Source organism: Saccopteryx bilineata, chromosome 5 (assembly GCF_036850765.1).
Source record: "Saccopteryx bilineata isolate mSacBil1 chromosome 5, mSacBil1_pri_phased_curated, whole genome shotgun sequence".
NCBI classification, from domain to species: Eukaryota; Metazoa; Chordata; class Mammalia; order Chiroptera; family Emballonuridae; genus Saccopteryx; species Saccopteryx bilineata.
Window position 1 is genome coordinate 143,147,422 of NC_089494.1, and position 19,376 is coordinate 143,166,797.

General features: G+C 37.0%; 1 protein-coding gene and 1 pseudogene across 1 annotated transcript in view; both read left to right on the top strand.

Annotated features, from left to right (window-relative positions):
* The window catches only part of DNAJC1 (DnaJ heat shock protein family (Hsp40) member C1), a 241,089-nt gene that overhangs the window by 185,763 nt on the left and 35,950 nt on the right, over positions 1 to 19,376 (top strand). Inside the window, exon 9 of the mRNA XM_066280951.1 lies at positions 17,659 to 17,778. Coding sequence (XP_066137048.1) covers positions 17,659 to 17,778 — 120 coding nt within the window. The remainder of the gene's footprint in view (positions 1 to 17,658; positions 17,779 to 19,376) is intronic.
* Positions 15,529 to 15,666, top strand: LOC136307012 (U2 spliceosomal RNA; annotated as a pseudogene).

Here is a 19,376-nt window from a genome sequence, read left to right on the forward strand (position 1 = left end):
TTTGCTTAAGAATTAGGATTGTGTTTTCTTTATTTCCACCTATGTTTGGGTATTTTTTTTTCATTATAATTTTATTTTTTTAATGGGGCGACATCAATAAATCAGGATACATATATTCAAAGATCAACAAGTCCAGGTTATCTTGTCTTTCAATTATGTTACATACCCATCACCCAAAGTCAGATTGTCCTCTGTCACCTTCTATCTTAGTTTTCTTTGTGCCCCGCCCCCTCCCCCTTTCCCTCTCCCTTTCCCCCCTCCCCCTGTAACCACCACACTCTTATCAATGTCTCTTAGTTTCACTTTTATGTTGTTTTTTATGGTATTTTTTTTTTTAATTTTATTTATTCATTTTAGAGAGGAGAGAGAAAGGGAGAGAGAGAGACAGAGAGGGAGAGAGAGAGAGAGAGAAGGTGGGGAGGAGCTGGAAGCATCAACTCCCATATGTGCCTTGACCAGGCAAGCCCAGGGTTTTGAACCGGCGACCTCAGCATTTCCAGGTCGACGCTTTATCCACTGCGCCACCACAGGTCAGGCTTTTATGGTATTTTTAAACAGCTGATAAAGAAGGTCTGGGAGAGTATTTGCAGAACTGCTATTATTATTATTATTATTATTATTATTATTTGTGACAGAGAGAGACCAACAGGAAGGGAGAGAGATGTGAAGCATCAGTTCTTTGTTGCAGCACCTTAGTTGTTCATTGATTGCTTTCTTTTATGTGCCTTGACCAGGGGGCTACAGCAGAGTGACCCCTTGCTCAAGCCAGTGACCTTAGGTTCAAGCTGGTGAGCTGTGCTCAAACCAGATGAGCCCGCACTCAAGCCAGCAACCTTGGGGTTTCAAACCTGGGTCCTCTCTGTCCCAGTCCAATGCTCTATCCACTGCACCACCACCTGGTCAGACAGAACTGCTATTACTTATCCTTCTGTTACAATTTAGGAAATAATGGAGAATGCTTTTGATGTATTATTCTTGTGTTGACATTAGTTCTTATTTTGCAATATTTAATATTCTCTTAATCTATAATTACATCTCTTTATCATTTTTTTGTTTAGGTTTTATTTATTTTTAGAGAAAGAGGGGGAGGAGCCGGAAGCATCAACTCTAATATGAGCCTTGACCGGGCAAGCCCAGGGTTTTGAACCAGTGACCTGAGCATTCTAGGTCTCTTTATCATTCTTAATGTCTGGGTTTGCCCATTTTGTCATTCTTGGCAAAAAAAAATGTCTCAAGACTTTGTTTATCAAGCCATTATTTGTTGTTTTTAAATTTTCATTTCTACCTTTATCCTTAATCCTTTTTTAAACCATCTTCTTTTCAGTTGAATTTTTATCTTATTCTAATTACACATTTAAGACTATAAATTTCCCTCTGAGTACTATTTTGGCTATATCTAGAAATTTTTATAGTGTTCTCTTAATATTTTTCTCGTCCTAAGTCTGCATTCTTATTTTATCTTGAGTTATTTTGGAGAGTCTTACAAAATTTTTAAATGATCCTTTCAATTACTTTTGGCTCTTTTGTTGTGAATACCATTTTCATTGCTATACAGCAGCAATTTTCAACCAGTATGCCATAAGAATTTTTAAAACAGGCAATCCTTGACTATTTAGTCAGAGGCACTGACATTCTTTCCCTTTCTTAGACTGTCAAATAAGCCTGACAAGATGGTGGCGCAGTGGATAGAGCACTGGCCTGGGATGCAAAACCCCAAGGTTGCTAGCTTGAGCACAGGCTTACCTGCTTGAGGGAGGAGTCCCTGGCTTGAGCCCAAGGTCACTGGCTTGAGCAAGGGATCACTTGGTCTGCTGTAGCCTCCCAGGTCAACGCATGTATGAGAAAACAATTAATGAACAACTAAGGTGCCACAACTATGAGTTAATGCTTCTCATCTTTCTCCCTTCCTGCCTATCTGTCCATCGTCGTCTGTCTGTCTCTTTTTCTCACTACAAAAAAAAGGCAAAAAAAAAAAGTTGTTGTAGATAAATTAAACCAAATAGGGTGTAGATCTGAAGCAAGGATTACTCTCAGACATGGCTGGTTAGAATGTAAAACAATTTAGCTTGTTTGGAAAAATACTTATGTAGTTTCTCATAAAGCAAAATAAATACTTTTCCTATGACCTAGCAATCCCAACACTAGATATGTATCCAAGAGAAATTAAAACATATGATCATTAAGGCAGTTATAAACAAATGTCTATAGCAGTTATATTTGTATTACATGAGAACCAAGACCTGACAGCTACCCTTAAGTCTAAATGGAAGAATGGATAAATCAGTTGTTATACAAATCTTTTTTCTGATCTGTGTTGAGAATATTTGCTCCCAGTTTGTGACTTTTCTTTCCATTTTTAAAACATTTTCCTTAAAAGACCAAAATTTTTATTTTAGCAAAGTCCAAATACTTATTATTTGTGGTTTTACTATTTTGAAGTGATTACTTACACACCACTGATATGCTGACCCTGAGAGAAGGTTGCCACAACTAGAGTGTCTTGGATTTTTTGTTTTTGTTTTTTCAGTTTGAACAGAGTCTAGAGCCTTTTGTTATAAGGGGCCCCATTCTAGGAGAAGCAGTTTACACGTATAGCATAAAATATGGGCTTAAGGATAAGGATAATTTGTAAATGAAAAATGTTTCCTCCAGAACCCAAAATAACATAAAAGAAGTTGCAGGTGCTGAGAGACTCAGCAGCTGTTTATGGACTGTGTCACAAATGGAACAGCCTTCAGTTTACCAAATGATTTTCAAGACTTTAACCAAGGTGATAGGTAGGGCCCTACACTAGGGTGAAGCAGTGGCCCATCTTGTTTTTTGCAAGCTCCTTTGTATTCATATAGCCTGAATAAGTGTCAAATGAGTCTCCTCAGAGGAAGGTGCCATTGGTTTAATGTCATACCTGTGTTCCTGCAGAAAGCAGGATGTAGTTAAGATCTTGCTCTCAAAGATTGGGATGACAGACTATTGAGTGTACCACATGGTAGCTGGGTAAAAGCTATCATGTCTCTTGGAGGGGAGGGAAGATTTCAGTCACTGTTGAAATAGTCACTGAACAGAAGATATTCACCAAATCTAAAATAGCAGAATATTCACCAGTTGCTGATTAAATGAAGTCAGTAATTATAATATTGGACAGGGAGACCCTTAGGAGGCCCGCATTATAAAGGTTTAGGTAACCTCTTGTGAGACACCATTCATTCTTCCAATGTTTAAGGGTGGGTAGCCTGACCTGTGTGGAGCAATGGATAAAGCGTTGACCTGGAACGCTGAGGTCGCCATTTCAAAACCCTGGGCTTGCCTGGTCAAGGCACATACAGGAAGCAACTACTATGAGTTGATGCTTCCTGTTTCTCTCCCCTTTTTATCTCCTTTCCTCTCACTAAAAAGCAATAAATAAAATTATTTTTAATTTAAAGGTGGGCCAAATTGACTCTTAAACCAGTGGGGATAATCACCCCTTCACTAAATATGTCCTGTATAAGGGGTTTTGGTCATTAAAGACTTTTGTTTACATTGAGCCATATTAACTTTTAATTAGGGAGGAGGGGATCCCCGAGGTTCCATTTTACCAAAATAATTCGTAAGTGCCAAACTCTTAATTTTAATTCATTACTCATTGTCATAGAGATAACCGCTATGTCATAGAGATAAATAACCACTATGAGATATTTTTCAAAAGTGGGTGAGATGTGACCATGAAGAATTTAGGCAACAGAATAGTTCCTGTGGTGAAAGTAAGGTATACCTACCATCCTATGTATCATATTTAGTAATTACCCTAGGATTAGTGGTAACTTGTTTAAATTTAGTGGGGTCCCCAGTATAACTGTAATTTGAGCCTCGATATTGATTAATGCCATGAAGTTATATTTCAGCAGTTGTTAAATTATATGTATATATGCAATATATCCATTTGTCTACTAATGCAGACTTAAGTTGCTTCCATAACTTGTCTATTTTAAATAATGCTGCAATAAATATAGGAATCCTTGTGTTTTTGAAACTAGTGTTTTGTGTTTCTTCAAACAAACACCAGAAAGTAAAATTGCTGGATTATATGGTAGTTCTATTTTTAACTTTTTTGAAGAACCTCCATTCTGTTTTTCACAGTGGCTGTACCAGTTTCCAATCCCACTAGGAGTACATGATGGTTCCCTTTTCTCCACGTCCTCACCAACACTCACTTACTGATTTATTGACAGTAGCCATTCTGACAAGTGTAAGGTGATATTTCATCGTATGTTGTCACAAATGGCAAGATTTCATTTTTTAAATGGCTGCCATTTGTGACAACATTGATGGACTTAGAGAGTATGCTCCGAAGTGAAATAAATCAGACTGAGAAAGACAAATACCATGTGGAATCTAAAAAACAAAATAAATGAATACATAGAAACAAACTTACAGATACAGAGAGAACAAATTGATGGTAGCCAGATGGGAGAAGGTTTGGGGGGGATGGGTGAAAGGGATTAAAAAGTACAAATTGGCAGTTATAATAAAAATAGCCACAGGGATGTGAAGTAGAATATAGGGAACATAGCTGATAATATTCTTAGTTGGGTACTAGACTTATTGAGGTGATCACTTTGTAAGTCATGCACATGGCTAATCACTATGTTGTACACCTGAAACTAATATAATATTGTATAATTTTTAAAAAATACACATTATAAAACAAGTAAGTATGTAACCTGAAGAATACCAATCTAAGATTTCAATTATGCAAACCTACTGGAACTACTTTCTCAGCCTTTTGCAACTAGGGTTTTACAAGACAATTATACCCTAATTCCCTAGGCATCTATTATATATAATAAATTAATTTCTCTCCTATGCTAGTTATGAACCATCCTTGGGAGAACTGATGTAGAGTTTATAATACTAGTTTTAAGGATGCTCAGTGAACTTAGGGAAAGAATAGATGAACTCAGAACTGCAACAAACAGGAAACAAATGGAGACAGAAAACACAAATAAAGAACATACCAAAAATGAAGAATATAACAAATGAAAAAAACATTACAGGGAAACAGAAGATTAAATCAGCAAACTGGTAGACAAGGTAGGAGAAAACAATCAGAACAGCAAAAAGAAAAAAATAATTTAAAAAATGTAAATAGTTTAAGAGACCTGGGACAATATGAAGTATAACAACATTTGCATCATAGTGGTATGACAAGTAGAAGAGGGACAGTAAGAGATTTAAAACCTAGAAATAATGATGGAAAAATTTCCTAACCTGGAGAAGAAAAGAGACATACAAGTCCAGGAAGCACACAGGGTCCCAAACAAGATGATCCCAAAGAGGCCCACACAAAGACACGTCATAATTATGATAAAATGCCAAAGCTTAAAGACAAAGAGAATCTTAAAAGCAACAAGAGAAAAGTAGTTAGTTACACCAAAGGATCTCCTCTAAAACTGTCAGCTGATTTCTCAACAGAAACTTTGCAGACCAGAGGGACAGGCATGAAATTTTTAAAGTAATGAAATGCAAGAACCTACAATGTAGATTGCACTACACAGCAAGGCTATCATTTAGAATCTAAGGAGAGATAGGTTCCCAGAAAGAAAAGAGTAAAGAAGTTTATCACTACTAAACCAGTATTGCAAGAAATGTTAAAGGTACTTCTTTGAAATGAAAAGATCAAAACCATGAATAAGAAAATATAGGAAAGAGGCCCTGGCAGATTGGCTCAGCAGTAGAGCATCGGCCCAGTGTGTGGAATTCCCAGGTTCAATTCCTGGCCAGGGCACACAGGAGAAGTACCCATCTGCTTCTCCACCCTTCTTCCCCACCTTTCTCTCTGTCTCTCTCTTCCCCTCCTGCAGCCAAGGCTCCATTGGAGCAAAGTTGGCATGGGCGCTGAGGATGGTTCCATGGCCTTCACTTCAGGTGCTAGAATTACTCCAGTTGCAACAAAGCAATGCCCCAGATGGGCAGAGCATCGCCCCCTAGTGGGCTTGCCAGGTGAATCCCGTTGGGTGCATGCAGGAGTCTGTCTCTCTGCCTCCCTGCTTCTCACTTCAGAAAAATTAAAAAAAAAAAAAAGAAAAGAAAAGAAACTATAGGAAAGAAAAAAATTCTCACTGATATAAACAAACACATAATAAAAGCAGTGGGTCAGCCTGACCAGGCAGTGGTGCAGTTGATAGAGCGTTGGACTGGGATGCAGAGGACCCAGGTTTGAGACCCCAAGGCTGCCAGCTTGAGTGCGGGCTCATCTGGTTTGAGCAAAGCTCACCAGCTTGGACCCAAGGTCGCTGGCTCAAGCAAGGGGTTACTCGGTCTGCTGAAGTCCCACCATCAAGGCACATATGAGAAAGCAATCAATGAACAACTAAGGTATCACAATGAAAAACTAATGATTGATGCTTCTCATCTCTCTCCATTCCTGTTTGTCTGTCCCTCTCTCTGACTCTCTCTCTCTCTCTGTCTCTGTAAAAAAAAAAAAAAAAAAAAAAAAAAAGGCAGTGGGTCAACCAACTATAAAGCTAGTATAAATATTAAAAGGCAAAAGTACGTAGATCATGTGTAATGACAACAATAAATGAAAGTGTATACAAAACAAAATAAATTTTAAAAATAATGACAAACCAATGTGAAGGGGCTGAATAAAAAATTGTAGTGATTTTAGAATGTGTTCAAATTTAACCACCAACTTAAAATAGACTGCCATAAACATAGCTTGTTGTATGGGAAGCATATGGTAACCATAAACCAAAAATCTACAAGAGATATACAAAAAATAAAGAAAAAGGGATCCAAACACAACACTATAGAAAGTCATCAACATAGAACAGACCTAGAGAATAAGAAAGGAATAGAGAACTAAAAATATAACACAAAATAATAAAATGGTAATAACTACATACTTATCAATTACTTTAAATGTACAATGGTCCCTCATCTATCGCAGGGGTTAGGTTGCAGAATCCCCCACAATAGGCAAAAATTTGCAAAATAGTGACTTTATTTTATTATTTATATATATTTAAAGGCTTTATAAACCATCCCTACACTCTTATAAATCTTCCCCACTCTTTTATTAATCTTTCCCACACTTAACTTTGTTTATTTTACTGCAAAAATAATTAAAATAATAAATATGTAAAAATACCTATATACCACAAAATCCTACAATATAGCAAAGAATTTGCGATACAAAATTAAATATATACAATTTTATAATTCGCGACACATTGAGACCACAAAAGATGAACCGCAATACGGTGTGGGACAACTATAAATAGACTAAAGTCAAAAGATATATCATGGCCTTATGTATAACAATAAAAAGACCTGTACATATGCTTCCACAAAAGACCCATTTCACATCTAACGACAAACACAGACTTAAAATAAAGGGATGGGAAAAGATATATAAAAATGAAAACAAAGAAAAGCTAGGTTAGTAATACTTATATCAAGCTAAATAGACTCTTCTTCTGTAACAAGAGATAAAAGAAGGACATTTCACAATTATTAAGAGACCAATTCACAAGAAGACATAAAGCTCATAGACATCTACACACCCCAGTGCAGGAGCACTTAAATATATGAAGCAAGTATTGATGGACATAAATAAAGGAAGAAAGTGAGAGTGATACAGTCATAGTAAAGGACTTTAACACCCCATTGACATCAATCAGATAGGAAATCAGTAAGGAAACAGCCTTGGTCCTGGCATGGTAGCTCATTTGTCTTCATATGCCAAGGTTGCAGGTTTGATTCAGAGTCTGGGTACATACAAGAATCAGTGAATGCAAAAATGAGGGGCAAAACATTGATGTTTCCCTCTCTCTCTCTCTCTCTCTCTCTCTCTCTCTCTCTCTCCCTTCATCCCTTCCTCCCTTCATCCTTCTCTCTCTAAAATCAATCAATAAATAAAAAACACTTAAAAATCATAGTATTAGAAGCCTTAGCCATAGCAATCAGAAAACAAAAAGAAAACAGCATCCAAATTGGAACGAAGTAAAACTCATTATTTGCAGATGGCATGATAAAATATAGAGAACCCTAAGCAATCCACAAAGAAACTATTAGAATAAATGAATTCTGTAATGTAGCAGGATACAAAATTAATATTCACAAATCTGTTGCATTTTTATACATCAACAATGAACTATTGGAAAGGGAAACTAAGAAAACTATCCATTTACAATTGTATCAAAAATAAAATAAAATACCTAGGAATAAATTTATACGAAAAAGGTAAAAGACCTATACTCAGAAAATTATAAAACATTAAAGAAAGAAACTGCCTGACCAGGCGGTGGCGCAGTGGATAGAGCGTCGGATTGGGATGCGGAGGACCCAGGTTCGAGACCGTGAGGTCACCAGCTTGAGCGCGGGCTCGTCTGGTTTGAGCAAAGCTCACCAGCTTGGACCGAAGGTCTCTGGCTCGAGCAAGGGGTTACTCGGTCTGCTGAAGGCCCACGGTCAAGGCACATATGAGAAAGCAATCAATGAACAACTAAGGTGTCGCAACAAAAAACTGATGATTGATGCTTCTCATCTCTCTCCATTCCTGTCTGTCTATCCCTCTCTCTGACTCTGTCTCTGTAAAAAAAAAAAAAAGAAAGAAAGAAAGAAACTGAAGAAGCTGACAGGCGATGGTGCAATGGATAGAGCATCAGACTGGGACGCAGAGGACCAGGTTTGAAACTCCAAGGTTACTGGCTTGAGCACTGGCTGACCAATCACTGGCTTCAGCCTAAGGTCACTGGCTTAAGCAAGGGGTCATTTGCTCTGCTGTAAACCCCTGGTCAAGGCATATATGAGAAGCAATCAATGAACGATGAGGTGCACAACAAAGAATTGATGCTTCTCATCTCTTTCCCTTCCTGTCTGTCTGTCCCTCTCTCTGTCTCCCTCTGTCTCTGTCACACACAAAAAAGAGAAAGTAACTGAAGAAGACACAAGTAAACAAATACCATGGTCATAGATAGAAAGAATTAACATCATTAAAATATCTATACTACCCAAAGAGATCTATCGACTCAGCATAATTCCTATCAGAATACCAATGGTGTTTTTCACAGGACTAAAACAATAATCCAAAAATTTATCTGAAACTACAAAAGACCCCTAATAGCCAAAGCAATCTTTATAAAAAAACAACAAAGAGATACCATGCTACCTGATTTCAAACTCTAGTATAAGGCTATAGTAATTAAACCAGTATGGTACTGACAAAAAGAACAGATCAATGGAACAGAATAGAGAGCTGAGAAATAAACTCACACTTTTATGGTTAATTATTAGTAAACAAAAGAGGGAAGAACATACAGTGGAATAAAAATAGTCTGTTCAATAAATGGGAAGATTGGACTGCACCACCTTCTTACACTATACACAAGAATAAACTTAAAATTGATTAAAGACTTATATGATAGACTCAAAACTTTAAAAATCCTAAAAAATGTAGGGAATGAAATCTCAGACATCAGATATATCACCTTTGCAAGGGGAGCAAAAGAAAAAATAAACAAATGGAACTCCAAATTAAAAAAGTTTTTTGCACAGCAAAGGAAAGCATGAACAAAACAAAAAGACAATCTACTGAATGAGAGGAGATATTCACCAATTATACATATGATAAGGGGTTAGTATCCAAAATTTATAAAGAATACATACAACTGAACATCAGCAAAACAAACAATGAAGTTAAAAAATGGACAGCCTGTCTGGTGGTGGCACAGCGGATAGAGTGTTGACCTAGGGTCAAGACCCCGAGGTCACTGGCTTGAGTGCAGGCTCATCAGCTTGAATGTGGGGTTACCAGTTTAAGCCAAGGAATTACTGGCTCAGCTGGAGCCCCCCAGTCAAGGCACATATGATAAATAATCTGTGAACCACTCAAGTTCTGCAACTATGAATCAATGCTTCTCATCCCTCTCCCTTCCTGTCTCTGTCTCTCTCAGAATAGAAAGGTACATAGGTAGAAAGATGGATGTATGGATGGATAAAGGCAGATCTGAGTAGACACTTCTACAAAGAAGACATATGTTACAGATGGCCAATGATCTATGTACAGATGCTCAATATCACTAATCATCAGAGAAACGCAAATTAAAACCACAATGAAATATCACCTGACACCTTTCAGAATGCCTATCATCAATATAGCAACAAACACAAGTGTTGATGAAGGCGTAGAGAATAGGGAACCCTTGTGCACAATTGGTGAGAATGCAGATTGGTACAGCCACTATGGAAAACAATATGGGGGGTCCTCAAAAAGTTTTAAATGAGGCCTGACCTGTGGTGATGCAGTGGATTAAGTGTCAACCTGGAACAACACCGCCAGTTCAAAACCCTAGGCTTGCCAGGTCAAGGCACATATGGGAGTTGATCCTTCCTGCTCCTCCCACTCTCTTTCTCTTTCTCCTATCTAAAAATGAATAGTCTTGGCCCTGGTGAGTTGGCTCAGAGGTAGAGGGTCGGCCTGGCATGTGGAAGTCCCGGATTCGATTCCTGGCCAGAGCACACAGGAGAAGCGCCAATCTGCTTCTCTATCCTTCTCCCTCTCCTTTCTCTCTACCTCTCTCTTCCCCTCCCATAGCCAAGGCTCCATTGGAGCAAAGTTGGCCTGGGTGCTGAGGACGCCTCCCTGGCCTCCGCCTCTGGCACTAGAATGGCTCCAATTGCAGTGGAGCAATGTCCCAGATGGGCCGAGCATCACTCCCTGGTGGGCATGCCGGGTGGATCCCAGTTGTGCGCATGCGGCAGTCTATCTGTCTGCCTCCCTCCCACCCCTGCTTCTCACTTTGGAAAAATACAAAATAAAAAGTAGTCTTTAAAAAATAAAAATAAAATAAAGGCCCTGGCCAGATGGCTCAGCAGTAGAGCGTTGGCCCACCGAGTGGATGTCCTGGGTCTGATTCCTGGTCAGGGCACAGAGGAGAAGTTCTTATCTACTTCTCCATCCCTCTCCCTCTTGCTTCTCTCTCTCTCTCTCTCTCTCTCTCTCTCTCTCTCTCTCTTTTTCTCCCCTCTTGCAGCCATGGCTCGATTGGGGTGAGTTGGCCCCAGGTGCTGAGCATGGCTTCATGGCCTCCACCTCAGGCACTAAAAAAAAATAGCTTCAGTTGCAACAGAGCAAGGGGCCCAGAAGGGCAGAGCATAGCCCCCTAGTGGGATTTCCAAGTGGATCCTGGACAGGCACATGCGGGAGTCTTTCTTTGCCTCCCCTCCTCTCACTAAATTAAAAAAAAAATGGAACTGCCTTATCACCCAGTAATTCCACATCTGGTTATATATCCAATGAAACCAAAAACATTAATTCAAGAGTATATGCGCCCCCATGTTCATTGTAGTGTTACTTACAATAGCCAAGATAAGGAAGCAACCCAAGTGCCTATCAATAGGCGAATGAATAAAGACATGGTACATATATACAATAGAATATTAGCCATAAAAAATAATGAAATCTTACCATTTGCAACAGCATGGATAGACCTAGAGGTTATCATGCTCGATGAAATAGTCAGACAGAAAGATAAATACTATATGTTTTCTCCTGACCAAGCGGTAGCGCAGTGGATAGAGCATCAGACTGAGACGTGGAGGACCCAGGTTCGAAACCCTGAGGTCGCCAGCTTGAGCCCAGGCTCATTTGATTTGAGCAAGGCTGCCTTGAGCAAGAGGTCACTTGCTCTGCTGTAGCCCCCCAGTCAAGGTACCTGTGAGAAAGCAATCAATGAACAACTAAGGTGCTGCAAAAAAGAATTGATGCTTCTCATCTCTCTCCCTTCCTGTCAGTCTGTCCCTATCTGTCCTCTCTGTCTCTGTAAAAAACAAACAAACCATATGATTTCATTAGTATGTGGAGTCTAAAGAGGAAAATCATTGAACAAATAAAATAGAAACATTCATAGATACAGAGATCAAAATGATGGTTGCCATAGGGGAGGGGTTTGGAGCACCTGGTGAAAAGGTAAAGGGATTAGGAAGTACAAATTGGTAGTTACAAAATATTCACAGGATTGTATAACACAGCATAGGAAATATAGTGAATAATATGATAACTGTGTATGGTGTCAGTTGGGTTATTAGACTTATTGGAGTGATCACTTTAAAGTTATATAAATGTCTAATCACTATGTTGACACCTGAAACTAATATAATATTGTGTCAACTAATTGAAAAAACTTAAGAAAATGATACATAAATGCACACAGGAACATTATTTGGCCATAATAAAGCAAATTCCGCCACTTGTAAAAATCAGTGGATGGAACTTGATGTTAATATGCATCATGAAATAAGTTAGAGAAAGAGAAATACCATGTGTTCTCACTTATTTGTGGAATCATTAAAAAAACAAGCCCATAGATACAGAGCACAGATTGGTGGTTGATAGAGGGTGCAGGAGTGTGTGCAGGGATTGGAGTATGGGTCAAATGGATGAAGGGAGTCAGGAGGTACAAACTTCCACTTATAAAATAAGTCATGGAAATGTAAAGTACAGCATGGTGACAGTCGTTAGTAATACAGTACTAATATCACTTGGTATTATATTTGAAAGTTGCTGGAAGTAAAAATTTTTTAAGCGAGAGAGAGAGAGAGAGAGAGAGAGAGGAGAGAAGATAGAAGATAAGAAGTACAGTATCAACTCGTAGTTGTGGCATTTTAGCTGTTCATTGATTGGTTTTCATATGTGCCTTGACCAGAGGGCTCCAGCCGAGCCAGTGACCCCTTGCTAAAGCCAGATAAACCCAGCCTTAAGCCAGCGACCTCAGGGTTTCCAACCTGGGACCTCAATGTCCCAGGTTGACACTCTATCCACTGTGCCACCACCTACGCTAGCTGGGAATAAATCTTAAAATTTCTCTTCACAAGAAAAAAATATTCTGTAACTTTGTATGGTGACAGATGTTACTAGACTTATTGTGATGATCATTTCATAATACATACAAATATCAAATCATTATGTTGTACCCCTGAAACTAATATAATTCAGTATATCAATTATAGCTTAATGAAAAATAAAATCATTCCTATAACTATGCATCATGCAGAGTAAATGAGCTTTGCAGTGGCCTCTAAGCCCTTTGATTTTATGTCCTTTTCTCTCTGGCCTCATTGTCTCTCTCTGCCCTGTGTGCCTGTTGTGCTCCAGCTGTGCTGGTCATCCTGCTGTTCCTTAAACATCCTAAGCATGCTCCCAGCTCAAGGCCTTTGCAATTTGCTGTCCCCTGTGCCCGGACTATTCTTTCTGTATTAGCTACCTTTTACGATGTGCCAATTCACCATATCACTTGGTGGCATAAAATAATTTTGAAAGGAATAAATTAAATAGTTTTTATTCACTTTTCAAGGTGGATTCTACTTTTGCTTCCAGAAAAAAAGTTTAAAAAGGAATTTGATCTGTTTGCATAATCTTCAGCAGTATTTCTCAAGACTATCTGTAGTGAAAGACCAAGTTTTTCAATTTCTTATTTTTGTTTGTTGCTGACCATTCTGTAGTCCTTTTGTGCCTAACAAGAATGCAGCTCACATTTCATTTGATCCCGTTCTAGTTTAACAACACCCCACTGGCTTAAATTCTGCTTAAAAGAAAAGTTGGCTGACTGGGTCCTTGGTTGTTGTGGCAGTATTAAATTCCTCTGTCTCTAACCTGTACTCTGTGTTTCTGAACTTCCTTTGTCACAGATGGGTAACAATTTGCAGATAGTGCCAGCCCAAAGAACATCACTGGTCCATATGGGACCTCTTTTTTGACAAGGCAGCTAAATTGTAGATGAGGAGACCTTTGTAAACGCAGCATAAAATCCTGATTTCTGCTATTGGATCACAATATTAGAATGATAGTTTGGGATGAGTTACAAATTTTCCTTCAAATAAGAGTTTCCGCCTGACCTGTGGTGGCGCAGTGGATAAAGCGTCGACCTGGAAATGCTGAGATCACCGGTTCGAAACCCTGGGCTTGCCTGGTCAAGGCACATATGGCAATTGATGCTTCCAGCTTCTCCCCCTTCTCTCTCTCTGTCTCTCTCTCCCTCTCTCTCTCCTCTCTAAAAATAAATAAGTAAAATAAAATTAAAAAAAAAAAAAAAAGAGTTTCCATTCCTAAGAGTAAAAAGACATCTAAAATGATTTGTTTTTAATTTTGTTGTTTGCTTTTTTATATACCCACCAAATGCACATTCTAAATAAAACAAAGTCAGTATAGAACATAGAATTAGAGTGTAGCAGATTATTTGATTTTTAGATATATATACATCTGATATTTTAACTCAGTGATGCTGTGTAAGGATATTATTTCTTAGGTGACATTTCTGAGAAGTTGTGAGTTGAAATGAATCTATTAAAAATTACTGAATCCAACATGGTAATTATATAATTATTTAATTATATAAATGATTATTAATGGATCATTTCAATATTTTTTATTAGGGAGTTTCAATATCTACTTATTAGATAAAAATAGACCTTTTGTCATTCAGGTGAAAATAATAAAACATTTAATTTTTTTTTAATTTGGCCATAAATTTTTAGTACCAAATAAATTGCATAGTCCTTTTCTAAATTAACATTTTATGATATAAAATTGTGAGGGGAAAAGTGTGTATAGATTACTTTAAAAATATAATGTGCTTTTTGCTACAGCCTCCAACTTCTATCCTGCAAGAATACTAAGAATTTTTAAGGGCATCAAATCTTTGGCATAGCTGGTTTTCTGACAAAAATCTGTCTTAAAGGGATATTATATGGGAATACAATTTAAAATTTTATAACAGCTCTTACTTTTTGGTCATTACATAAAAACATTGAATAATTTGAAAACTTACTTTTTATTTTGTGTTCAGTATGGAGATTTATTCCCAGAGTGGGGCTTTTCTGATGCAAAATTGAAATACTTGTGTAGTCACAACAGCTGTCCCCACACCATGTGGTGTCTTCCATGACTTTACTATAGAGATGAATTTTTGGCCCAGTGTCTTGATAATAATGGACACACATGGTTTTACGTGGCAAAGCAGTATGCTTATGCATTCATTTGACTTTCACAGCTACAGTTGGCTCTAGCTTAGAACAAGGGGAATACATTCACACCATGGCCACCCTCACGGTTGCAGTAGTGGCTGGATCACAGTAGGCTCTGATGCTTTAAAGACTAACTAACTATTGCTGAGGAATGGCACAGTCACCAAAGGGCCCCACAACTGTAGGAGAGAGAATAATGACTTGCTAAAAGGATTCTCTCAAAGATTTCAGATTATGGCCCTAATTATTATTGATCTAGTTTCTTTTAATATGAATAACACAAATAATAAAAATCATGGCCATAAAGTAACTATGAAACTAAAAAGAAAGCTTGTCCTAGCTGTCAATAATTTTTCAGGATATTGCTCCAAATACTTAAATTCTTCCTTCCCAGAAAAAGTGACACTGTCCTTTTACGTAGACTCTTTATTAACAAGGAATTAAAATCAGACTGATTTTTAAAGCCCATTGCTCAAATATGCAGCGCATTTGGAAAGCCATTCTATTAAAAATAGAAATTACTCTATCGCTTCTCGGCCTTTTGGCTAAGATCAAGTGTAAAAATAGAAATTACTTTAATGAATTAATTTACTCTGTGAAACAATGCCTTCATAGTATTGACATTTTAGATGATTCTATTTGATCCAAAAATGTTTGTTGTAATTAATGCAGAAAGAAGATGACTTGATGCTGTGAAGCTGCATTGGTATAAATACTATAAAGTGTGGATGCTGTCTCTGTGCAGCACCTTCATGCTCTTTCTGGTGTGACTTTGTGCTATAAGCTTATATTTAAATTCTTAACTTTAGTATTTCTGAAACCAGCTGTATAGTTTATTCAAGTTACAATTTTTTTGCAATAAAAATATGCTTTCCTTGAAAATCCAGTCATGTCCCTCTAACTTATATCGGAAAAACGTCTTTTTCCTCCTAAACAAAATAAAAACAGAAAGAAAGAAAAAACTTTCATTGTAAATTTTTCAGTTACCTGCTATGGAGAATTAGGTTTCTGATATTCATTAAATATCAAAGAAATTTCAACCATACTCAATGCAGCCTACCTTTTTATGTCAATTTATGCATGGATCGTAAGGGTTGTACTGATGAATATGTTTGAGGCTTTCAGCTTTTAGTGGATACAAAATAGAATGATTGATAAAATCCTCCCTACTATTGGCTATTATTTACTGACTCTTAAGTGGCAGGTTGTATTTATGCCAATTTATCTGCTTCAGGGAACATTCTTGATAGCAGAACAAAGTGAATAAAAGTAGTTTGCTTTGCAAATGAATGCAAATGGGAGAGCCTTTCGGAGAGCCCTTTAACAGGGGCAGTGCACTTTGATTATGAGTGAAGCTGCCATTTGGACTTGGTGAAAAGAGCACGCTTGAACCATTGATTGGGGGAGACAGTAAAAAGTCAGGAAGGGCCCCGTTAAGCTTGCAGTGAGGCAGGCGGATGTCAGTGTGGTTTGAGCACAGTGGGAGAATGACAGGGAGGATTAGTGTCAGGGAGAAGCTTTGCTGTAGCTGTGGAGATAGTCCCTGGGGTCACTCACCTCTGACTGTTGTTCTGTGCTGATGGTTCTGTAATGCAAACGGCCTGATGTATGCCTGTTCATTATCGGAAATGGTGATTAGAAAAGGTATTTGTCTGAAAAGTTTCCTTCTTTCTTTCTCTTCTTCTTTCTTTTTAATTAAAGAAAAATAAGGTGGGCTTCCTCCAGCTCTGCTGACTCTTCGAGTATTGTTAAATACCAGAGTGGTTACTGCCTCTGATAGGGAATAGTTTAATGCTAAAATGCTATGTAAAATAATTGTAACATGTTTGTTATTTGATAATACTTTCTCTTGCTTTGCTCAGCTTTGAGTTTGACCAAGAGGTATTGCTGAATAAAATGCAGAGAACCTGCTTGGCCTTAGAATTTTTGCTTTTGCTGAAAAGATTCTGTAATATTTCAGGTATTATTCACATTAATAATGTAATCAACTTTAAAAAACTGTTTCCCTTCTCAAATAATGTTGCTTTGCATGGACTTAATGGTTTAGGTCTTGGTAGCATGATTTTCTCATTTTACCTTTGTTCCCAAGTTTTATAAGACTCTAGCATGATAATTTAAACTTACTGAAAATAGGTGATGTTTAGAATATTGATACTTAGAATGAACAAAAAATAGATCTTTGTTTCAGTTATGATTCTAGATCTCTATATTTGCTGACATTTTTGTTTATGCTTATACTTGAAAGAAAGCAAAAAAACCTTACAGTTTTTTTGGAAAAGTACCCTTTATGGTGACCATGTATGAGGCACTTGTGAGCCACAGCTACAACAGTGTATTTCACAGGCTCTGTGGATGGTTTCTCACTTAGTTAATACAAAAGTAACTGATCTGTCCTGTTTTTCAAATGTCTTCCTTCAAAAGCTTGCTTCACAGTATTTCTGCTTTCTTATTTGGTATACATAGGAAAATTTAAAAGACTGCTGGAGTTTTGCAAGCTAATGTTAACTATGCAATTCAAACTTTATCTGAACTATCAGATACATTATAATATTATTGTTTTTGCAGAAAGCATATTGCCAGTAGTTTGCTTCACAGGTTTATTGAATGTATGAGCAAACATTCTTTAAATTATCTTTTTTCTTTAATGTTTTGCAGGCACCTGACTGGACAGAAGAGGACCGCAGCCAGCTGACAAGAAGTATGGTTAAGTTCCCAGGAGGGACCCCAGGTCGATGGGAAAAGATTGCCCACGAATTGGGTCGATCGGTGACAGATGTGAGTTCACTCAGATTTGCATTATATGGAGAATGACAAACCAGAACAAGCCAACTATGTATGGAGGCAGACATAGATGCCTCCAACATTATCTTTGGAGAAAGGCTACAGTCCTTTCAGGACCTGGAAGTGAACCATTAACGAAATAAGCAAGAAGCAGATGTCAGCCAGTCTCCTGGTCCACAATTAACACAATTAATCCTGTTTGAGGATTCTGGTGTTTAGAGACTTATGGCACTATAACCTAATCACAAAAAAACAATACTAGTTTTTGTGTTTAAAGTGACCCCTTCAGCTGTGGAAAAAAAATAGGTCTCAGGCTGATCAGAGTTAGAGAAGTTATATTTCAGCTGGATCTTTTTAACGTTGAATTATACAGATTGCTTGCTATAGGTATATATAGGTGGTTTGCATTAATTAAATGAGCAATATTCCTATAATGTTTGTTTTTATTTCAAGCATGATGCCTACCATCTATTTTGATAAGTTGTTTACCATACACCCCCCCTCCCCCAATATACACACACATGTATTATGACTGGCCATACCTAACATTTAAAAAACAAGGTGTTGACTTGGAGAGTTTTAGGTTTAACACTTTGAGTACTTTTATTTAGGAAATTTAAGGCAGAGAATCTTATAAAAGCACCTACCACAGTGCCTGACAAGTACTAAATACTCAGTAAATATTTACTTGAAATTGAAAGGAATTTTTATTTTCATCAATGTGATTCTTACTTTCACAAATAGTAAATATTTTTATTAAATGAATTCTTTACTGAATTTACCTAAAGTATTTACTTGAAATCCTATAGATCTAAAATATTTAAGGGGTTACTGAAAGCAAAGATTTGAAAGTCTTCCTAAATTCTGTTAGTATACTTTTGGACCTTTTTTGATAATAAATGATTTTAAAACCCTGGAAAAATGATTAATAAGCACAACTACTCAAAAAAAAGCTTATTACATAAAATGTTATTTTTTGAAGTAATCTGCCATTTTAATTTAGAAACAAACTTATAAAACATATTACTGTCCAATTTTTTTGTTTTTTGGATAGGATCTACTTTGAGAATTTTAAATTATATATAGGAATGTTTTTAATGCCATATAGGTCTTTTTAAAGTCACACTTAAAATACTACCACTTGAATTTTCATAAGATGTTTTATATTATTTTGGCTTCAAAGTTAAAGTGGAAAAATTGCTCTTGTATCTTGTAACATTTTTTTTCTGTTTCATGAGGAGGCCGGTTATCTTAGGTGATGGAAAAAGAACGATAGGATATGTTTTACGTACTATGACCGTGTAATTATACAAGTATGTACTGTTAATATATATAATGGATAACAAAAATTATTAAACTTATTTTTAAGGTTATAAAAAAATAGCTTTTAGTTCAAATTGCCTAAAGAAAAATAATAGTTCACTAATTTAGTGTCTCCTTTGAAGACAGCATTGTTTTTATATTTTTTTAAATACTATTTCTATGAGACCTTACAGTTAATTACCAAAGGCAGATAGGAAATTGAATAGAGCATTACTTTAAATTAACTTGTTATCATTATAATCTGGTTAAAGTTTTAATCTACATTTTTA